Source organism: Hetaerina americana, unplaced genomic scaffold, assembly GCF_022747635.1.
Source record: "Hetaerina americana unplaced genomic scaffold, ioHetAmer1.1.p SCAF_5, whole genome shotgun sequence".
In the NCBI taxonomy this organism is placed as follows: domain Eukaryota; kingdom Metazoa; phylum Arthropoda; class Insecta; order Odonata; family Calopterygidae; genus Hetaerina; species Hetaerina americana.
Window position 1 is genome coordinate 80369985 of NW_027287095.1, and position 21866 is coordinate 80391850.

At 35.4% G+C, this 21866-nt stretch overlaps 2 protein-coding genes across 2 annotated transcripts in view; one reads left to right on the forward strand and one right to left on the reverse strand.

Annotated features, from left to right (window-relative positions):
- Positions 1 to 9392, forward strand: part of Lztr1 (Leucine zipper like transcription regulator 1) — a 37355-nt gene extending 27963 nt beyond the window's left edge. Inside the window, exons 12-16 of the mRNA XM_071593043.1 lie at positions 1372 to 1550; positions 1838 to 1987; positions 3575 to 3709; positions 4987 to 5160; positions 9284 to 9392. Coding sequence (XP_071449144.1) covers positions 1372 to 1550; positions 1838 to 1987; positions 3575 to 3709; positions 4987 to 5121 — 599 coding nt within the window. The 3' untranslated portion in view covers positions 5122 to 5160; positions 9284 to 9392. The remainder of the gene's footprint in view (positions 1 to 1371; positions 1551 to 1837; positions 1988 to 3574; positions 3710 to 4986; positions 5161 to 9283) is intronic.
- Pp2C1 (protein phosphatase 2C) lies at positions 7333 to 12088 on the reverse strand. The gene is made up of 6 exons (XM_071593044.1): positions 11707 to 12088; positions 11455 to 11589; positions 11127 to 11342; positions 10817 to 11025; positions 10383 to 10517; positions 7333 to 9815 (listed from the first exon to the last, which is right to left on the reverse strand). The coding sequence occupies exons 1-6, from the start codon at positions 12008 to 12010 to the stop codon at positions 8445 to 8447; spliced, it is 2370 nt and encodes a 789-aa protein (XP_071449145.1). The 5' UTR covers positions 12011 to 12088; the 3' UTR covers positions 7333 to 8444.
- Between the last annotated feature and the right edge of the window lie 9778 nt (positions 12089 to 21866).

The following is a 21866-nucleotide window of genomic DNA, read 5'->3' on the forward strand; positions in this document are numbered from 1 at the left end:
TCATTCATGATAACTTAAGAAACTGACCAGAATATTCTGAATACATTGCCGGTGTACTAGCTCAAGTTAGCAAATAATATGTGAAACATGGAAATAAGAACTCTAACCATAATTGGAATGAGGGGGAAAGGTTGAATTTAATGCAATTACTTTCTGAATATTCTCAGCAGGGTGTATGCTATTATTGGACATTTTGATTTAAAATGCTCAAATTAAGCGTAGGAACTTTAGGATGTTTTGGTGAATTGTCTATGTTTTTTAGTCACTGAAATGGAGACCAATCTACATCTACATAATACCCCGCAAGCCGCCGCAAGGGCGTGTGGCGGGGGGTGTTAGGTCACCAACCGTAAAAAGGAAAAATACCACATGCAAAAAAACAACACGGAAAATTACACCCACAGCAGCGCGCACACTCATGCAAAAATCCCTTCATCCAATACTCATGCAAACACATATACCGCAAAACAACTTAAAAAACTGCACCCCGTGATGCAGCACGAAAGCCATCCTACAACATGGAAGCCAGGACACAACAAGCAAGAAATTGAAACATCACTACCACATGAAAATGCACCACGAAACACTCTACCAATTGAGAGCACTCACCCTCATAAGGTTTGCAATTCTCTTTGTGAACTTATTATTGTGATTTGCATTTTGACTATCATTAATTCAGTATGGAAATCTCCTGTCCTGATATTCAATGTGGTAACCTACTCCTTGGCATTAAAAGCAACAAAATCACCTAATTCAGCTGTATTAAGGTGCTCTAAACTTTAAAGAAGTAAAATATATGGCTGGCATATTTGATATTAATAGGGGTTAAAGGATATATTCATTAGTCTTTATATTAAAGGACTTAAGTATCCAGTACATTTGGTAACTTCCTCTTTAAGATATAGAAGTTCTTTATTTAGATTTATTCAGTTACATCTAGGATGTGATATCAAATATGTGATTAAAGGAAACTGAGGTACCCAGTAGATGTTCAAATGGTACCCGTTAAATTTTGACCCCTTGCATAGTGAGGAAAAATGGAAATTACAGAGCTGTTAAATTTGTCTATGAGAGGATGTCTTTCATCATTAAACTAATTGCATGTATTTACTCTTTTGCTGACTTTTTGTATCCATGTGGAGAGATGTCTGAAACAGCATTACACTTCCCTGACCTTTTTAAAGGGTTTTAGCTCAAAGAATAATGAGAAATTGTTAGGACTTTTACATAATTGAAGATATCAATGACTAAAACTTGTGTTCAAAGAAAATATGATCATAGATTCCACTGGTTAATGATGATTGTCAGGATGAGAAACTTTTATACCAGCCATATTTACATGTGTTGATTCCATTTACTCTTTAATTACAGGCACTACTCTTGAACAGGACATGGAAGCATTTTTAAAGAGTAATGGCCGGGAATTCTGTGATATCACTCTAATGCTTGATGGAATACCAATTCCAGCTCATAAGGCCATTTTGGCAGCTAGATGTTCATATTTTGAAGCTATGTTTCGCTCCTTCATGCCTGAAGACAACATTGTGCATGTAAATATTCATTTTTAATCCTTTTCTTTTTGTATTCATACAGTAATATAATGCTTCATATTATAATGAAGTTGATAATATTGACACGAGTCCTTATTTTAGATGAAATTAAATAAATTCGTGAGTATTTAATAATTTCATTGATTTCTATTTGTGTCATGCTCTTATAAATGAACACTTAGGAGCTAGATGTTTGTGTTTTGAGTGAGCCTATCCATCCTATTTGATTTCCAGAAGTCAATTGTTATCCTGTACCAAGAAATAATTCTTATATTTGCCTTTTGTAGATACAAATTGGAGAGATGATACCATCACGGCAATCATTTGACTCCCTTCTTCGTTATATATACTATGCAGATGTTAACATGCCACCTGAAGACTCTTTGTACCTGTTCAGTGCACCATACTTCTATGGATTCACAAATAATAGGCTTCAGGTGAGTTTTACTACGACTTTTCTTTTTATGTTTTGTTATAGGCCTCACAAATTGCTTGTAATATTATTTTTTCAAATTGGTATCTGCCAGTCATTTTTACAATTCTGCCTGCCACATGACATAAGAAAACAATTACTTGTGGAGTAAGTTAGTCTTAAGAAAGTAAAGTGTGTAACGATTTACTCTTTATCTACTTTTTTTGAAAATGTTTCATGTTATTTATATCTGGCGGTAAAATGAGTGAAATAAGTTAACTTAATCCTCCTAATTATTAATGGGAGTTAGCAATATGGAAACATGTGAATTCAGATATGGGTTTAATACCTATAATTTTAATTTATACATAGTGTGTAAATTCATATTATGTAACCAAAATATAGAATAAATCGACCAAATATATTTTCATTGTAGGTTAAAACATTGAAATTATGACCATCCTTGGTTTCTGGTTTCATTAAAAATTTCCTCTTTGGAAATTAAAATATTTTAAGGGTTGTGCATTTTAAGTTAAGGTGTTGTTTCTGCCAACTTACAAAAGAATTTTTGCAGGGCATTACAATTAGTTTTCAGGCAAGGAATAACATAAATTTCTAGGAGCCCTAAGCAACCATGATGGTACCTAGTGCAGCTTTTATCATGATTTAGTTTTCAAGTGCTTTGATGTGTTACATTGATATTAAAAAATGGGGATAGAAGTTTAACATTGAGTATATAGTCTTTTCCTAAACTGTAATACTAGCCTCTCTCATTAACCACATTTTAATCCAATGTGATCTTGGTTATCTGCAGTCTTTGATTTGAGTACCTATGTATCCTCTGAGTAATTGAGTGGTTCCCTTGTATATAAGCTTTTCTATTCAGAATAATTCAAATGAAACTTTTATTCTTTTAAAATTATTTGATGCATCAACTAACCAAAATAATTTTTTAAATGTTTAAAAATCTGTTTGGACTAAAAATTTCAATAAAAGTTATATCAGAGCATATAATAAGCAACAATTTCTCCAGAACTGGGTGAATTTTATTTTATTACCCTTAGGAGAGGACTATTGACTTAGTAGACCCCTCCTGAGTTTGAGAAAATGAAAAATAGAAAAATCTGTTGTTGTTGCTAGGTGTTTCCATTTGCTAAATAATGATTTTGAAGCGTCAGCCATTTAAATAGTTTATTTTTCTAATTCTTATATTTATAGTAAAAAGAAAAATCATAGTACAGATGAAAAATAATGACTGATTAATTGTTAAAACTAAGCACCTTTCGTGATGAATTGGGAGTTCTGTAAGACATCATCAAGAAAGTGAAATTTCATATCTGATTATATGAGTTTGTTATTTTGTTTAATTCATCATCTCTATTGGAAACTGTTTTTGGTTTCCTATTGTTTTCGTAAGAGAAAACAATGGATGGCTCTTATGAATTCAAACATGCTAACTTTAGAGTTTCATTGAAGGATAAGACATTCAGTAATAGTGCATGTTTAATGGGGGTAATACCAGGTATAGAAGTATATTTGAGGTTAATTTTATGCAATGTATAGTATTTATTAGTGACAGTTATTTTCAAAGTATGACTTTTCAATTCTTTAGGCTTTCTGCAAACAGAACTTGGAAATGAATGTTACTTTTGAAAATGTCATCCAGATCCTTGAAGCTGCAAATAGGATACAGGCTCTCGATATGAAGAAACATGCACTTGGTTTAATAGTGCATCATTTCCCCAAGGTAGGTTTGTGGAATGGCTACAATTGTTTAGTGTGTTATTTAAAATGTGCATTAAGTACCTTCTAAAAATACTTAATGAAAAGTATTAATAATCATAACAAAATTATGATTTTGTTGCAAGATCCTTGAAAGAGGGTCATTAAGTAAGTGTAATAAAAATTCTTGTTTCACTATTTGACTGAATAGGCAGAACTAATATCAATAGAATTATTTCACCAAAATCTATATCCTTTTATTGCAAGCATATGCCATGATTTAATAGTGTAGTCATTAATAGTAATTAATATCTCTTCTTATTGTATGCATTATTTCTTTTACTATAATATCCTCTTAAGTGTGAGTCACATCCACTTTGTTCTTGCATCTCATAACTCGTAATGAGTGTGGGGATTTTTGTGCTAAGGAGTCAGCCTGCTACTATAAGAAGTGCAATTGATTTACTCTTTACATTTAAAGCATGTTTAAATCACCTTGTTTGTGACATTTTTTAAAGTTAAACATAATCTTGGAATCATTGTAAAAAAAAATGTAATTAACAAGGGAGAAATGCCACCGCCAGGGAAAATTAGGGATTTTTTCATGGAATACTTATCAACATCATTCCTTTCATTGAAACCAATAAAAAGCTTTTTTATAATGTCGAATCCCTATAATCTTAAAAGTTTTTTTATCACTTGACAACTATAATAAGGGGTTGTATGGAGGAAAATCCTTATTTCTTTTAAGCACTCCAGGGTGCTTAGTACTATTCGTAAGACCCAATCTGGGTATTTTTGCCATGTGAACTTTGAGAGAAGCATATGATAAAGTGGAAGCAGTATTTACTGTGTGATTATCATTCTAGAAATATGCTAATAATTAATTCCAGATCTGTATATCTCTTCGTATCATAATTCAAAAAGTGAGAGTGGAGATGTCAATGAAAATTATATTATAAATATTTGCAATATATTTTTCAGTATTCAGTTGAAAGGGGGAAAAGTTAGCTCACAGAATGGACTGTCAATGAAATAATAATATTCTGAAGATGCTAAATGCTATGCTGCTGGAATCAGTTTGAACAAAAATCAGTTGCAGACATCCATTCACTGTGGTTGGTACTTAGATATTAACATTTAAGGGAAATCCATTCAGTGAAATGGTGAAACAAGTGTTTTCTTATTACCCCTCCTTGAAGACCTTCTTTCAAGGATCTTGTCACGAAAAATTGCTATTTTATCTTGGCAAGAAGATGCATACTAGTAGAAAATACTTAATGAACTTCTGTCATGAAACAGGTTGCCAAGCTACCCAAATTCTTGAGCCTAAGTCGTGAGTTGCTGCTGGATATCCTTGGAGCCATAGCTGATGAAATGAGTGATTCAAAACTTTGCCAAGATATGTCGAGCACCAGCCTATGCAGTGATTGTTGATGTGAAGCAATCCATAATTCAGCAATTTTTCCTTACAAGGTAAAATATATTTATTAAGCTGATGCTTAAATTTTAACTGATTTCATTGCCTTAATAGTTGAGGCTATATTGCCCACAGCTTATTTAGAGTGAAAACTTTATAATTATATTTTGAACAAGGGCGATGTATATACTATTTTAAATTTCAATGAAATCTATATTATCATTACTTTTTTATGTATCCTTTTGTTGCAGACATATGCCAAATTTAATGGGGCATGATGTAAAATGAGTGTATATTTTTATTCCATTGTTTAAGTCTATGTCCTTGAATTGAAACTGTGACTTGTTTTGATGGCTTGTATCTTTTGTAAGGCCCTAAATCTTAATTAATTTCTCTTTATATTATATAAATTATCTCTTTCACTATTTTATCCTCTTTAATGTGCATGGTACCCAGTTTGTTCTTGCATTGCGTGATGAGTCTCGATATGCATTGCCCACCAATTCCACACCTTTTAATTGAATTAAGTATTTTTCATTAAGTCCATAAATGTATTAGAGGAAAACTTCAAAACTGAGAGGTCATACTCATCCACACAAAACCTGAAATAGCATATATCGCAAGGGTAAGATAATTACTGTTAATATTGGCATTTTTAGCGCCATTAACTATTTTTCTTTAAATTTTCCCTTTACATTCTTACTTTTCCATTATTATTAAATGGTCCCTCATACACGCCCTAGTGATGCAGGATATAAATTAAAATTATGTGGGGAATCTAGTGTGATCCAAGGACTTTTAACCTCTATTTCATTTTTTGCTGCTTCAACAGCACTCGAGAATTGAATTGTTGTACACCTTTTGACTCTTTGAAATTATGTACCTCCATTCTAAGGCACAAAATGGTATCTGGTGTGAATGAAAAAAACTCTAGTTACCTTATTTTAACTTTTCCTTTTCTTCTGGGCAACTTATATGAAACCATGGGATATATATTGGGCAGGAGGACCTTAAGAAAGTTCCTTCTTGTTATAATGTGCAAGATTGCATTCTTGAATTGGATTTATTTTCCTAACCAAGTTTTTTTGACAATGCTTGCTGTGCATTATGTTTTCAAATAACTTGTAATTTGATTGATAGCTTTGAGAAGCATGCCTGAACTCTTCGTTTTAGATGCCTATTGCTTGATTATATAATGCCATTGATTAGGAGTAGAATTAGATTCTTTCACTATCAGCAAGGCAATTATTTTTAAGGGCAGTCTACCAGGTTTGGATAGATGTTCAATAGACCCTAATGCTATGCTTCCTGCCATGCCGTAGAATATCCCTGAACCTCACAGTACACATCAATTACCTTTTCTTTAGAAGTTTTAAATTCCTTTATTTAATCCAAAGTGCCTGTTCTCTTCTTCCCTCTATTACCATCTTCGACATTGAATTGCCGCAGGAGTATCTCTTGAACAGCCTTTCTTACACTGCCACGTCTACAACTTTGTTTTCCTTTCAGTCCATTATTTTCGTGATTTTTCTTCACACCTGCTATCGTTTCTTTATTGTCCATGTTATTTGGTGGTTATGTCCATCCAAAACCTACCTTAACCGGTAGATTACTTAATAATAATATCAAGTCTCCTATCTTAAGAGTTTGAGTCAGGCCAAATTATGCTTTATTAATGTTATTTAAGGTGCTCCTTGCAAACTTTTTTAAAAAGCTTATTTACCTATTCATGAAATTCTTCTTTTATGCCTACTATTCTGCCCCCACCACCCTTTTCAATAACATTCCTGATTAGGTGCGTTGTTCTAGCTTATAATAATGTATTTTTTTGTCAGGAGAATTGGTGCATATTCATACATCCACAAATATAGGACACATGTGCTCCAACTTCATCTTAGCTTCCCAGCCTGAGCATCTTACTGATCTATGTCTTCATGATAATTTCTGTTGCTCAATGAAATTGAGCAACAGAAAATTTACCACCGAAAGACAACCCCATGAAAATGGCCCACATCTGATATAATTGTGTCAATCAAGGCAGTGGGAAATCAAAAATTATTTTATAGCCAGGGTCTTTATTTTCAGAGTTAATTGTTGGATTGAGCTCTCTCCAGCGACTGCAGAATGCAAAGACTAATAAGAAAAAATTTAAGTTACAGCAAGCTAAAATGATTCATTGGCATTACCCAAATGGTGTTGTCACATTTTGGGTCCCAGCATGATTTGTGGCATAGCAATGCAATCAATAGCAAATATTTCCTATTGAAACATATTCAGAGGTGAAAAAACTGGCATTTATAGTAATCCTTTTCATGACATCAATTGAATTTATTGTTTGGAATGCTACTTCCAAGGCTCACCACACTACATTCATGGGAATAAAGAAGAAACATTTTGTAGACATGTCAACAGCAACATTGCTTTAATAAATAAAATTGGTTGGGATATAACAGAAACCTCCTGCAAACAAATGCAACATCCCAAAAACTTTACACAATTACTCAACAAAGTAACTTATCAACCAACAGAGATAACCTGTATTTTGGAGGTAATATTGTAGCCGTGTTCTTTGGATTAAATGTTTTAACAGGACTGCTTATAGTTAAATGAGAACTTCCACATTGGTAATCTAGAGAATAGCATAGAATTTTTAATAATAGGAACACTACACCAAAGTTTGGCTTATCAAATAGGCTGCACCTTGTGGATGAATTTTCATAAGCAATGTAAAATTGGAACATTTAGAACATCTACAATATAAAAATAGTCCTCCTACCTCGTTAGGGTAGTTTATACTCACAGGTAAAAAAAATCAAAGTGGTGATTACATCACTGTTCCATCTCTGAAAAACTTGTATTTAAAATACTGGTTTTCTCTTGACACCATTAACACTTGTTAGCATGAGATTCATAATGGACCACTTCCCTGAAGTGAAAATTTTTGAGGCTGGATTATAATCCAATATTTAATCAACAATCCTTACATTGCCTAGATAAAACTAATTATGACACAGCCACCAAGAATATCCCTTCCAAGATCCAACCTTTTTATATAAAACATTATATTGTAACTTTAGATTTCATTGGCAAGTTGCATGCGTCGTCTTACCAAAGCACATACTCATACCCTTACCTATGCAACCTCATATACCCTCAATGAGTTGATTCAGAATATTTGGTTTCTATTCATTTAAAAAAATGGTTATGAAATTAATAATGGCTTTGGGTAAAGTCTAGATTTTTGTTTAGAGCAATCATAAAAATTAAAAAGATAAAATATGACTAAAAAGCTGCCTTAATGTTAATAGTCAAGTAACAAAAAGGACAAGCAGCTGGTGGATCATGCATCATCCTTTCTCCTACTTCTAGTGATCATTGACCCCTGCTTGGGACGACTGCCACTCGCCCATGACCTCCTGATAGCTCCGCCATTGCCACAGTTCAGTTGGGGATGTTTTATGGACTTGGGTATTGGGTTCTGTCTGATTGAAAGGGAGTTGTGTTTCTTTTGGCCATGCCTGCTAAGTTTTAAGAGAGTGGGTGGTATAGGTGATCTTTGCAACACCACGCAGCATGATTTCATCAATCCAGTTAGGCGGGCATTAACTGGCAAAGAACTGTTTCTTGACATAGTATTTTCATCTGACTGGGTTGGGTTCATCACAGGTTCAGTTGGAATGGAATCATTCACGCTGCAGTGGTCTGCTGCGCATGGATCCAAGGGCCTTGACCTTCCACGCCTGGGGGTTATGATAGACCTACGCCTGTCAACCTTACTAACACCAAGACTTAGGCGCTGCCCACAGTACCTCCTCCCAGTAGATGTCTGAGCAAAGTTACCACCTACCCACCCTTTGCCCACATCCCCCGTGGACAACAATCTTCGCCTCACACTGCTTACCAACTGTGGTTGCGCTGTTGAGTTGGGCCATGACACACACTCATTTAAAACATCAGTCACAGGCCCAGCAGTCTTTGCCACACTAGAATACCTGTCCTCTGAACGTGTCCTCCTCCTACGCAGCCAACAGTCTTTATGCTTTGCAGCCACCTCTAAGTTGTGAGCACTATTGACTAAGGGGGCATCATTTTCAGCACCTTTTACCCTCACAGCCTCTGAGTGGGACTTGGAATTATCCTCACTTAAGGAACTGGACACTTCATTGCTCTGAATTTCAGGACTGTGAATCTTTCCCTTGGCTGGAACTGGAAGATTTTGTCCAGATCCTCCAGGTGGCGGTTCTTGTGATTTGTGAAGATGAGTCGAGCGATGGTGCTTTCGGTTGGGAGGAGAATCGTGGTTCTGGGAGCAGCCAGGGCTATGCAAGATGTCACCCACTTCCCTAACCCGGCCATTAACATCACCACCAGCAGGACCACCACCTGAGCCTTGATCAATGGATTGATGGGAATGAGATGCAGATGCCAATCTGTTGTTCTCACTGCTCTTGTTGACAGCATCTAGACTCTGCTGAGGAGGAGATGGGTACCGAGTGAATATGACAACACCACCGGTGGATGAAGTACCATTGTAAGCACTATCATTAGCGTGTTCTTCTGATGATGTTGGCCTTGGTGACAGTGTCCTCAAAGATTCATCCATCAAAGAGTCGTTAATACAGTTGGATGGTGAACTAGTCACTGGTTCAACTCCATGTGCCAATGGCTCAGTTAGACTCTGGTTGTGAATCACTTGCTGCTTCCTTAGTACCTAAGGGTGTAACAATGAAATATCAGTTTTCACTTGAAAATGGCTTTAAGACAGCCAATGCTGAATAACTAAATGCAATTACTAAGGAAGTTGAATTTTAAACCTGGAAGAACTTACTTAACATGTTCAAAGTTGTGCCTTCATTTCGTTAGTGATCAGCAGAACATTATACTAGAGAAATTATGAGAATTGTTTTTTTTATAAAATTAGGACTCACAATTTACAGAGTAATTAATTGGTTGATTGAATTTGCTAAGAAATTATTTAATATGATAGATTTACAGCAATGGCATTGGTGTTTTCATGCAATTAATTGCAACCTCACAATTGTAAATATGTTCAAACAAAACATTTTCACCAGAAATATGTAAGAGGAAAGGCAGGACATGCCTTCAGAATTAAAAGTTGAAATAAAAATATTATATTGACTTGTTGTAGTAATTCTGTTCATTACACAAAGTTTTCAACAAATATGTTATGCATTCCAGGTATAGGAAGATAACATTGGTAGTATCATAGATTGTTATAACCTACAACAGTTTTTTAAAGTAGAATTATTAAATGTACCTGGGCACGAGGTGGTCCTGGTGGGTCCAACATCAAGGTTATGACACTGGTATTGTCAGCGATAAGCTTGCTAGAATTCCATTTTTCAAGTCCTGTATCGACCAGTCTTTTAGAGGGGTTAATCCAGTTTAAATTCTGTCAAAAATAAGGTAACGGTTGGTGAAACGGACGGTCACACAAAGATAGAATACTAGCTAAGATTACCACTCAAGGTCATTATGACCTCTGATTGGTGATGTAGCAGCCAAATTTACAAGAGAAATATTTGCAGAAAGTGGTACATTTGTATTTCTAATCAATTCAATTTGATGTTCAACCCTTGATTCAGTTTCTAAGAATATTCATAAAGTTACTTAATGTTCACCACTAAATTTTGAATCAATGTGTAATATGTATAAGTTTGTTTATTTCACACTTAGCTATGGAACACTTACGTGTGACGATGTTACAGCGTACAAAACGTTATGGCATTCAGTTACATGCACAACATCAACTGCAGCTTGTGGACTCAACATATTCCATAAACCATCTGTTCCCAGGATAAGACAGCGATGTTTCGATATGTCTACTGGTATTACTTCCACATCAGGCTCGGGAGAGACAACGAATTGATTCAAAGCCGAATTGTAGCTCCATAAATCTCCTATGAAGGTAGATTTTAGATTTAAATGAAACTTATGACACTGAATGCTTAGGTAACTAATAATAACAGAAAGGGTGGACGAAAATACATATTATACAAACCTAAGGATCTGGCCACTGCCAAAAATGGAATTTCGTCAATATGAGTGGAGCGTCGAACTGGCCCTTTGTGGCCGATTCTCGGACGGTTCCAAACTACTCTAGGGACACCAGATTTATAAACAACCTTCCCACCACACTGTTTAATACGATCCGTCTCGTCTTCACTCTCTGGTTTGTGGTCTCGGGTCAATGATTTCGCCTTCCACTCTGTTTCACCTTTAACGGCAGATATATTTCAATGTAATAGACTACTTGAAAGATAATGAAAGAATAAAATATAGAATAATAAAAAATGCAACCGGACTTTGAATTAAAAATAGTAACACACCTTTATTTTGATAGCCTATTACAACCGAAGAATCTCCAACGTGACCTATGTATATTTTCCCTTTTCTAATGAATGCGATACTTGCAGTTGTACCAGAAGTACTAGGTAAACCAGACAAGGTTTTGGGCCACTTTTCTGATGAGAAAAATTGAAATCACTCAGTAATGAACGAGAATTAAGTTCATTATTGGGGCACGGAGAAATTATGAGATGAAAATGGAACATTTATAGGAAATGATAAATTTAACTTACCTAATTCCCTCCACATGGCATAATGAGTGGATATAAACCCATCCCTAATAGCTTTCATTACATCTTCGTCATCATCAGACCAAAACTTTTTTTGGCTGACAATCGAGTCCATTAAATGTTCTTTGGCAAATGATGCGGCTTCTCGCCCACCATGCCCATCAAATATACCGAAGTAGGCATATTCCAAGTCTTTCTCATCTTCCGTTTGCTGATAGGCAACTGAAAACATATCCTCCATATGTTTCCGACCACCTTGATTACAGTGGCCTGTAACACGTAAATTAACTCCGATTGTTGGTGCCATAATGACAAACTTTACACCAGTAAAAACTTATAAAATAACAAACTATTGAACTAGGCCATTGTGGTACAGTTCAGTATGGCGCAGGTGGCGTAAGCAAGCTAGTCGCTACGTCAATGTAGGAAGGGAAAGTTTGAAATTCATTGGTGGATACTACATGACGTCACAGAAACTGCAAACCGTGAAAGGTAACTTTTTGACTTTTTAAATGATATAAACTCTCGCGGAAATAAAGATTAATTTTAATTAGATATTTATATGTGATAATTAATATTATTTTTAGTAATTTATAGTATTTTGCGATATCGTACAGAATTGTAGTTGATTAAAACACATGACAGTCGACATATTTTGAATGTGATCCACATTTCGAATGTTTTGAATTATGTGTTGTTACTTGGGACGAATAATTAGCAAATCACATCGGTCTTCGTGGTTACTTCCTCCTTGGTAAGTTCACATATCAAGGCAGTTTCTTTATCTTTCATTTTTGGGTCTATGTTCTGTTATTATTGATGCTAATATTGTTCATAAAGTTTCGTGATAGTGTTCATATGAAAATGTAAACATTTCCACTTGTACTTGCCACTTCGTAAACAAAGGTTATATTGCACTGCTAACTTTGAAATGAATGAACCATAAATTGCCGCACTTATAATTATCTTTGACCCAGTCACTTGCATATTTACATCAAAAATGAAGTAAATGTTTCTCAGGGTTGGAAATTTCACCTTCTGGTTGACTTTAAGCCTTGAATATGCACCATTATTACTCGCAGCAAGTTGATAAATGCATGAAATCTCGGTGTTGTATTCTCCTACATTTAAATTTTTTGAGTTGTGAGTATTTTTTTATTTTATGATGTAGAAACAATGCAGTTACAGGCCAGTCGATAAGTAATTCTTAGAATAAAATTGTGATTTCAATACTATTATTTACGATTTGGCCCCTTAATAATGATTTTACAGTTTTCTTCTAATGTCAGCTGTTCCCCAATATTTTTCACCGTCCCATTGGGTATGTCGAGGAAACCCATATAGTATTGCACCAACTGAATCTTTCGGAAATTATTTTCTCAGTTCTGGTATATTGTTAAAGCTTATGAAGGTTGAAGCTTTGTAATATTCAACTTTGACAATTCGAAAGGGTATTCATATTTGAAGAAAGTCATTACCTCGTTTGGATGGGTGTTACTATTATTTTCATAAGATCTCCTAGGTAGTGCCAAACCTTGCGAAAAAGTGTGGGAATTGCTGTCACGTGGTGTTATTGTTTTAAATGGCAAGTAAAATGATTTTTGGCAGAGGACATTGGTTATAAGGAAACTCGGGAAAAACCATAACAATTTCGGACCAGAAATCGAAACTGCGTCTTTTAGATTAACTAGCGATTACTGCCGAACCAAACTGGTCTGGCGTAATTATAGAACACTTTACTTCTACCTTTCGTTTTACTGAAGTAATTGAATTAATATACGATACGATAAAATTCAAAAGACCGTAACCTACTTAAGTAAATATTTCGAATAATCACCTTTTCCCTTAGTCATGGCCACCGTTTCCTTGTAATTTAAAGCGAGTAATACTTGTTTTTCATTTGAGGCCAAGTTCAAATGGTTATTCGTCAACACCTTAATTCTACATGAAAGAATTATAAATTTGTTCTTTATACGTTCCATTTTCACTGGTTAAAATTGTATTATTGGATAACTACTGTTTGCACATATTTGCCTGAGGTGCATTTATGAAACAATTATCCAGTCGCTGAACGTGATATGCTATAATTGGAAAACTTCGAATATCTTTTGTAAATAAGCTAAAATTTTAAATATTTAAACAACCACTTAAGTTTTCTAGTAGATGGCGTTAAAATCAAGCATTGGTTAATTTTGAACATAGGGATTTCGCTCTGCGTTCGAGGCTTCTGAATATGGAAACTTAGTTTTATGTATTGGCAGTCATTGTTATTTGAAAATAAGTGGATTGAAAAAACGGAATCAACGTGGAATCAGTGTAGAGAAAGCTTAGGTTAGACTGGCAGGATTCAAACGATTTTTTGTATTCGCTAGTAGCTACTCATATTGTTAATGCCTGTTCGTAAATGTAATACTTTTGAGCTGAATGAGTGAAATTATAATTATGTACTTCAAGTATTGATGCTGAATTCCGTATGACAATGACATGCCTTTTCATTCATATAAAAGTTATATTATGTGGTTAATTACGTATAAAAATCTTATCAGTTCAAATTACTTCATAAGTCAGAGGCATAAATAGGTTTCGCACAATTTATAGTTTGACAAAATAACAACTCCTGTTGCGTTGCGTCTTGTAGATTTCATATATTCCCATTATTTATAGATTTCCGTGCATAGGATGTCATGATATAAAGAGAGCTTCGCGGAGATATATTTTTAATACATCAATCAGCCCTAAGTTTAATTAAATTGATGAGGCGATAATCACTAAAAAAAACAATTGCATGTGAAATGATCACCTAAGGGTAAGTGGGCTACCCTTGTCCTGCACTACCTACTGTTTCCCAGCTTAGATGATGGTCCCACAGTCTCCTGGATTATGTCCCCTGGTCAGTAGATGAATGCTTTTCCCAATTTTTAACTCATCATCACAAAGCCAGAGATAGCTTGTCTTGGATCAATTGTAAAGAAGAAGAATATGGCAAATGTTGTGAATATTTAGCTGTGACCTTTACCTTTGACCTGAAGTTCTTAAATTAGCAAATTTGCTATGCTTTAATTATGTCAGTTAAATATTTAATCTTCCTCACATAAGATAGCTTGACTCATTTAAAGCTTATTCTCAAAGTAGTTTATGTTTTGAAAATGTATTCAACTACTTAATCTTTGTCTGCTTATGCTCAGCATTAATTTGTAAGATTAACTTGAGACTTTTAAACCGGCATAATATTTTAAGAAAAAATTCAATATTCATTTGAACTCATAAACTTCATGTTTGGGTGTTATCACCATATAAATAATTTTTCTAATCAAATCAAGAGTAGCTAAATGTTTGGAAATTTCAAATGTGAATTTCATTAGCATATTATTGGCTATGCTTCCTTTTATAAGATAACAAATTACATCTGGCATGAGAAAGGGAAAAGTCCTATTCCATCGAATTTCGTAATTACAAGTTAGAGAATTCCTAATATTCTAATCGTGATGCCATTGAGGGTTTACTCTATATCCCAGTCAGTTAAGTATAAAATTTAGCATCTAATGATAATTGTATCTTTATGTAGTAGTCTTTCTATTACTCTGCCAACAGGCAAAATATCTATTCATCTTTAACTGTATTTCTTGTTGTAAAATCTTGAGTGTCCACAAGTCTGTTATTACACAAACGCCATTTAAATGCAAATGAATGCTGCTTTCCTCTTTTAATTTAGTCCTGCTACTATACCCCTGTATCCTGGTATTTGGTTTGCCACTCATTACAAAATAGGATACACTCAGAAAATCTCTAATGGAACTCCGAAAAAATAAGGTCAAGAGTGAGAGCAGCCTCTTCCATCGGATCCATTGTTTAGCTGGAGGTGCCGTGTTTATCATGATCTTGTCTCATGTGTTAGGGAGGCACTAGGAATTTCTATTACTGTATGTTTGTGGTTTCTTTTTTAATTCTATTCAAAATATTTGACGTCACTGATGTAATAATAATCGTAAAATTGCTCGCCAAATTTCATTCGAGATGTTTTTCTATTTCACAAGATTTAATAATTTTTTAAGAGAGACTCATTGCTCCATTCATTGGATTTGATGGAAATGTCAGTTTACCATGGCTTATTTTGGCTACTTCAAACCATATGATGAATTATTCTAACCGAAGGTTAAAAATATCATTGCTTCATTTCCTAAATTAGGGTGGAAGAATAGAGAATGATTAACAATTGAAGATGATTTCCTAATTATAGGTGCTCTTTTGATGGATTAATCATTAAAAATAAATTTCTCAACTTGTACACTTGCTGTGTTTCAATGTTGAAGAGTTCAACGCACACCTGACGACTAGTAATTTAGTTAGTTTCAAGGAGGGTATGTGGTGCATGGAAAAATTATAGATGAAATAGACATAAAATACCTCTGACGGAGTTTATCATAATTAGACAGTATCTTTACTTAGGAAAGAGCCTTAGAAATTATGCCAAAAATATTTTTCAATATAAAGGGAATTTTTACTTTATTGTGGAGTGAAAATGAAATGGTTTGCATATCAATTATTTGGAAGTCACATAGGCACATATCTCATGTTAAGTATTTTGATTGAGCTTTGCATAATAAATTGAAATAAGTAAGACTAGGACCTTTGGTCCAAAATTGTAAACCATTCTACCTGCTCTATTTTTTTCCCTCCGATTTTAATGTTTAGCTTAGCCTTTTACTTTCTGAAAAATAACATAATTATGTTTTATTAATATTGATTCTCATCCCATATCTATCGCACTAAACTTCCAATTCACTCAGCAATGCTTTGCAACCCCTTGGCTGACTGACAAACTAGAGCTTGGTCATCAGCAAACTTAACTGATTTTACAAATTCCCCTCCAACTTTCATTCCTACCTTCAGTTCTTCCCGTGCCTCTTTAATCATATTCTCCGCATGTACATATGAGTAGAAGAGCACTGGTGGTAATGGACAACCCTGTCTTACACCTCTTCCAAACACTGCCCATCTGGACTCCCCATTCCCCACTTGCGCCAAAGCAGTCTGAGACATGTACAGGTTGCGGATTAGCCTCCTGTCTCTCTAATCTATTCCTATTTTCTGCGATATACTCATTAGTTTTTCCCTGTTCACTCTGTCAAGTGCATTTTCGAAATTTACAAAACAGGCTGATACCTCCTGGTTGTGTTCTATATTCCTCTCGATTGGTGATCTTCTTTATCTTTTTCGGAATACGAACTAACACTGATCTCACCAAGTCTTCCGGCCAGAGTCCTTCCTCATAGATACTGCGAATCAGTCTATATTGTCTGTAGTCATCCATGATTTTCTCTACAGCATGCAGATACTCCTTGATTGTCAATCCATGTAATGCTTCTGCATTCTATTTCCTAAACCGTCGCCCCTGCCTTATCTTTTTGCGACGGACGCTACACTTCATGACGACTAAATTGTGGTCATAGTTTGTATCCGCTCCGGGAAAGCTGTGCGAATTGATCACTCTGTTCCTAAAACTGTGCCTAACCAGAATATAATCTAGCTAATACCTTTCTGAGTCACCTGGCATTTTCCATGTATACCTGCGTCGTTTGTGGTGTCTAAACCAAGTGTTGCTGATGACTAACCCCTGTCTCCTGAAGAACTCATCTGCTTTCTCCCCTCGGTCATTCCTCGTGCCTAAACCGTAGTCCCCCACCTCATCACCATCTCTTCCTTCGCCTACCGTCGCATTCCAATCCCCCATTACTATCAAATGTTTCCCTGAAGGAACACACGCGATAATGTCCTCAAACTGATCGTTTATCCTATCCTCTTCCTCCTCATTGCTTGGTGGCATGTATACCTGAACAATGACCAAGTTCATTTTTTCTGTTTTTATCTCTGCTAGTAATATATTATCCGTAGCTTGTTCAAAGTTTACTACGGTTCTTCCTACCTCTTTATTCAATATTATGACAACCCCTAGTTAGCTTTTGTCTCCGCCGCTGTATATTATTCTATAATTATCACTCCAGTAATCCCCACTATCCTTCCATCTCACGTTGCATAGGCCTAAAATATCTTTATTTTCCCTTTCTATCTCTCGCTTAAATTCTCTAAATTTCCAGTCCTCAACATTGTCGTAACATTCCGAATTCCAATTCTAACTAAATTGGTCTTCTTTTTTGCTTCTTCTGTCCTGCTGCTGTTGGTTTTCTTTTGCTAGGGTTTCGTGGGATGACGTCTGCGGAAGTCTTACCTCTCTCACTGCCGGGAACGACACGGCCGATTGGGCCGAGTCCCATAGTTGCCAGGACTCATAATCTCTAGTTTGTCCATCATTATATTCTTGAGAATGATAATTGAGGTGGTTTCCCGTTGACTTCCTCAAAAGTATTTTTAACGTGACACCATCACTCAATGGCCGCCCCACTGGGGTCAGACGACTTTTCATCCGCCTCACTGAGGAACAGACGCTGCGTTGACTGCCTTTCATCTGGCTCCTAGCCTTCGACCTATCTGGCATGGGTGACCCTACCAGGAGCAATAATTATTACTCCCGCCAACACAGCTCTAGGGATCATTGGAACGCACAAGCCCTTCCACCACGTCAAGGTCGTAGTGGATAGGATAGTGGTGATATTGCACGAAAATAATAATTTTTTATTTAACATCTGGCATTCTAGTCTCTGAGGGTACAATTTCTTATGGACTTGGTTTAGAAATCAACTTGAATTCTACGACTCATTTACTTTCGACAGCTTGGAATATGTTTCCGGCCTCTTTGTGGGCGGGGTCACATCCTCGTCCTCTAATCTGGAAGTCGCGGCCTCGATTCCCGCTTATTTGGGTTTCTGAAAGTTCGTTTGGCAATTTCATGTTTACAGTCCGATGAAAGAGGCCAAATCTGGCCATTCTGGACGATTATTATTAAATGACAAGTAATCAAAATCCGTGTCAGCCTTGGGCAAATTTGAGAACTTTATTTTTGCTCTTTGGGCAGGGTTGTCGACTGCTGGATGGAGTGTTCAAACGAAAATTTAGACGATTCAGGTTTTTAAGTTAAGTTGTGTGATTTTCTGGATTTGCATTGATTTCACCGCTCGCTTCGTAGTGCCTGTTAAATGGGAAATCCTGTTCTATTAAAAAAATGAAATGTTTCTAGTCATTAAATCTAAAGAAAAATGATTTTCTCATACCATGGGCGAAGTTTTTCGATTGCCATAAACGCCTTATTTTTCCATCTTGCTTCTCTTTCAATTTTACGTATAATTTTCAAATTTACATATAATTTTCAATGCACCTACCCTCGTCGACAGCGTGCTTGGTATAAAGTGTCATGGAATCTTCTTAATTTAGACACTTGGTAACAAAGGATATATATAAAAGTATTTAAAGTAAATTAAAATATCGCGGCTGAAAAGTGATCAATTGGAACGTTTCAAAATGTCTTTAAAGGGTGTAATTATTCGGCGTTTCGAGCGAATACCCATGGATGCAGATTTTCATATTGCTGCAGTGATCCGTACATGGAAAATTAGAACAGAACCTTGGTCCATGCCGTTATTTACCGTAAGTATTTGCGTAGGCAAGTTCAAAATGTATTTTTTTAAGTGAAAACTTACGAAGTTCTGTTATGTCTCCGATTCGCTAACTCCTCGATGTATCGCCGGAAGCGCAATGATTTTATATAACTGGTTTCGTAAGGTAATTTGAAGCTGCTGGAAGTACATGGCAAGCCAACACTGTCACGTGCCGTTTTCGATACTGATGCAAGAGATTTGCAGGGCTCGAGTGCGTAGTTCTCCATGGGTTGCTCGACCCCGGATCTCTAGTGGCGGGGTTTCGAAAAAATTCCTGGCTCCGATTTCACTCAAGGGTCCGATATACTTATTTTCATTGGACATCTCCCGCGTTTGTATTCTGACGTAGAGAACCGTAGGTCATCTTTTATGCAGGTAGGTCATCTGTTTTCTCTCCAATGGATACCAATATCATGCTAAAGTCCAAGAACTCGATTTTAATTCCGGTCAAGGCGGAACTTATTTGGATCGCAGAAAAACCCGGACGATCCCTTGATATGTCCTGCTTAAATCGCGTAATTTACTATTTGTTATTTATGAACAACTCGCTTCTACTCTTTGTCCTACTAGTTACACGGTCAAAACAAGCTGCTCTTTATGGGTAACGTCTCCAGTGCGTTTTGCCATGCGGTTCCATGAGGGTTTGCACTGTAATGTTTACCTAGATATAAATGTTTATCAGTAATAAAGTGGAGCGATATTGGAATGAAATTGAGTGGACACTTCAATGATGGGCATATTTGTACGTATCTATCTAAAATTGATGTCGGAAAAATTACGCTAATGTCACAACAGAGGGATTCGTATCTGGATTCGGTGAATAAAAATATAATTTGCAGTGAAAAGAAACGCTTGCAAAAATACAAATGTCCAAACCAATTACTGATGATCATTTACTTATGATTTACAGACATCCACCCTCGCAGTATTCTAAAACTCGTTTATCATTTGCTAGGTTTTTTGAAAAAAATGTTTTTTACCAGTTTTTAGTTGGACTAGTTCCCAATCACTATTTTTATATTCGTTTTCTAAAGGCTATAATGTTATCGATTATTATGGAAATGATTGGTGCCTCTGGATCACTTCTGGGAGTTTGAAGTTTTCTAGATAAATTTTAATAAGTAACTCGCATCATGCAGTGTACTCACGAACATTTTTACTCTCGTTTTCGATTTTGTTGTTGAACGCTCGCAAGACTTCACACGCCGGGTCTGGTACTTCGTTTTTGTTGTTTTTTATGGGCTGTCTCGACGGATTTCCAACAAAAACTCCACAGAATACATTTCAATACGGTTCTTTTGTTTAAATGAAAATTTATTTTGTTAAGGATCACCGGTCGCCTATGGTGACACCTCTCAGGATGATTTCAATACATTGCCACCGAGAATTTCATGAGTTCATCGATTTTGAAAGTTCCAAATGAGACTTCACAGAAAATCAATCGCGAGGTTTTATTTAAACAAAAAAAAACAAGTTTCATCCTACGTCTCTATTCTTAGATCCCTGTGCCCTAATTATAGAATTCCAATCTTAATTTTTATGGATCGAAATTGACCACATGTTAAATAATTAGTGTTTCGGACATTTTGGGAATTATCAGCAATTCAATCGATAACATTCGATTACTTTCGCGATAATTTGTATCAGCTGTTGCGTGGAAATGGTTGGCGCGTTGAGGGCACATGATTTATCCAATCGGAAATCTCGTATCGTTATTCATTTATTGTGGACATGTTTACTTTCTGTATAGCTGCTACCACTAACAGAAAAATTGCCAAGCCAATTATTATGAATGTCTAATGCCTATTACGTTTGTAAATTATTAAACTGTTTAATGCAGTGCCAAAAGCTCCCCCATATTTTTAATTCCATCACTACCGAAATACTTATTTGTGATGATTGAAACACTAGTTGGTGATTAATTCAAAGTATTTTGTGTAAATAATAATTGAATATACTTCCTTGATGTTTTGTCTTGTTTTAAAGTCGTAATATAGCATTAGGAACACTGACGCTTTAACATACCTCTCTTCTTTAATATCATCACTAGGTACGCATACAGTGTGCGATGTGAAAACTGGGATAATGAGTGAAAATAATGAGTAAAATAATGAGTGAATGTGTTTGTCAATCCAGAGTTATCTAGGAGAAATAAATAAAGTACTGTTGATAATCTGAAATTAAATTTTACAGTATTGTGCAACTTCAAAACATCTTTTATTTATTTTATATATCGGCAGTTTTGAAACACACGGACTCTCCCTTCCATATATTCAAGCATTAAAAATCAATAAATGAAAATAGAAATGAAATTCTTCAATGGCGTAGTTGTCATTTAAAATTATCTCACATAAATGTCAAACTAAGGAAAATACGGCTTTCATGATAATTTCATTATGGCCTGTCTTCTAAAAACAAATTATAGAAATTAAACATTGATTTGTATAATATGAATCTACTTCCGTGTATGCATGTGCAAAAGTGGCTTAATTCTATGTAAAAAGCATACATGAGTCCTTCGTTTCTCTTCACACCGCAAATAAACTCGGCAGCTGGCCCTTACTTTGTGACAGTCAATGAATTGATATACTATAATTATAGCATATAGTCTAC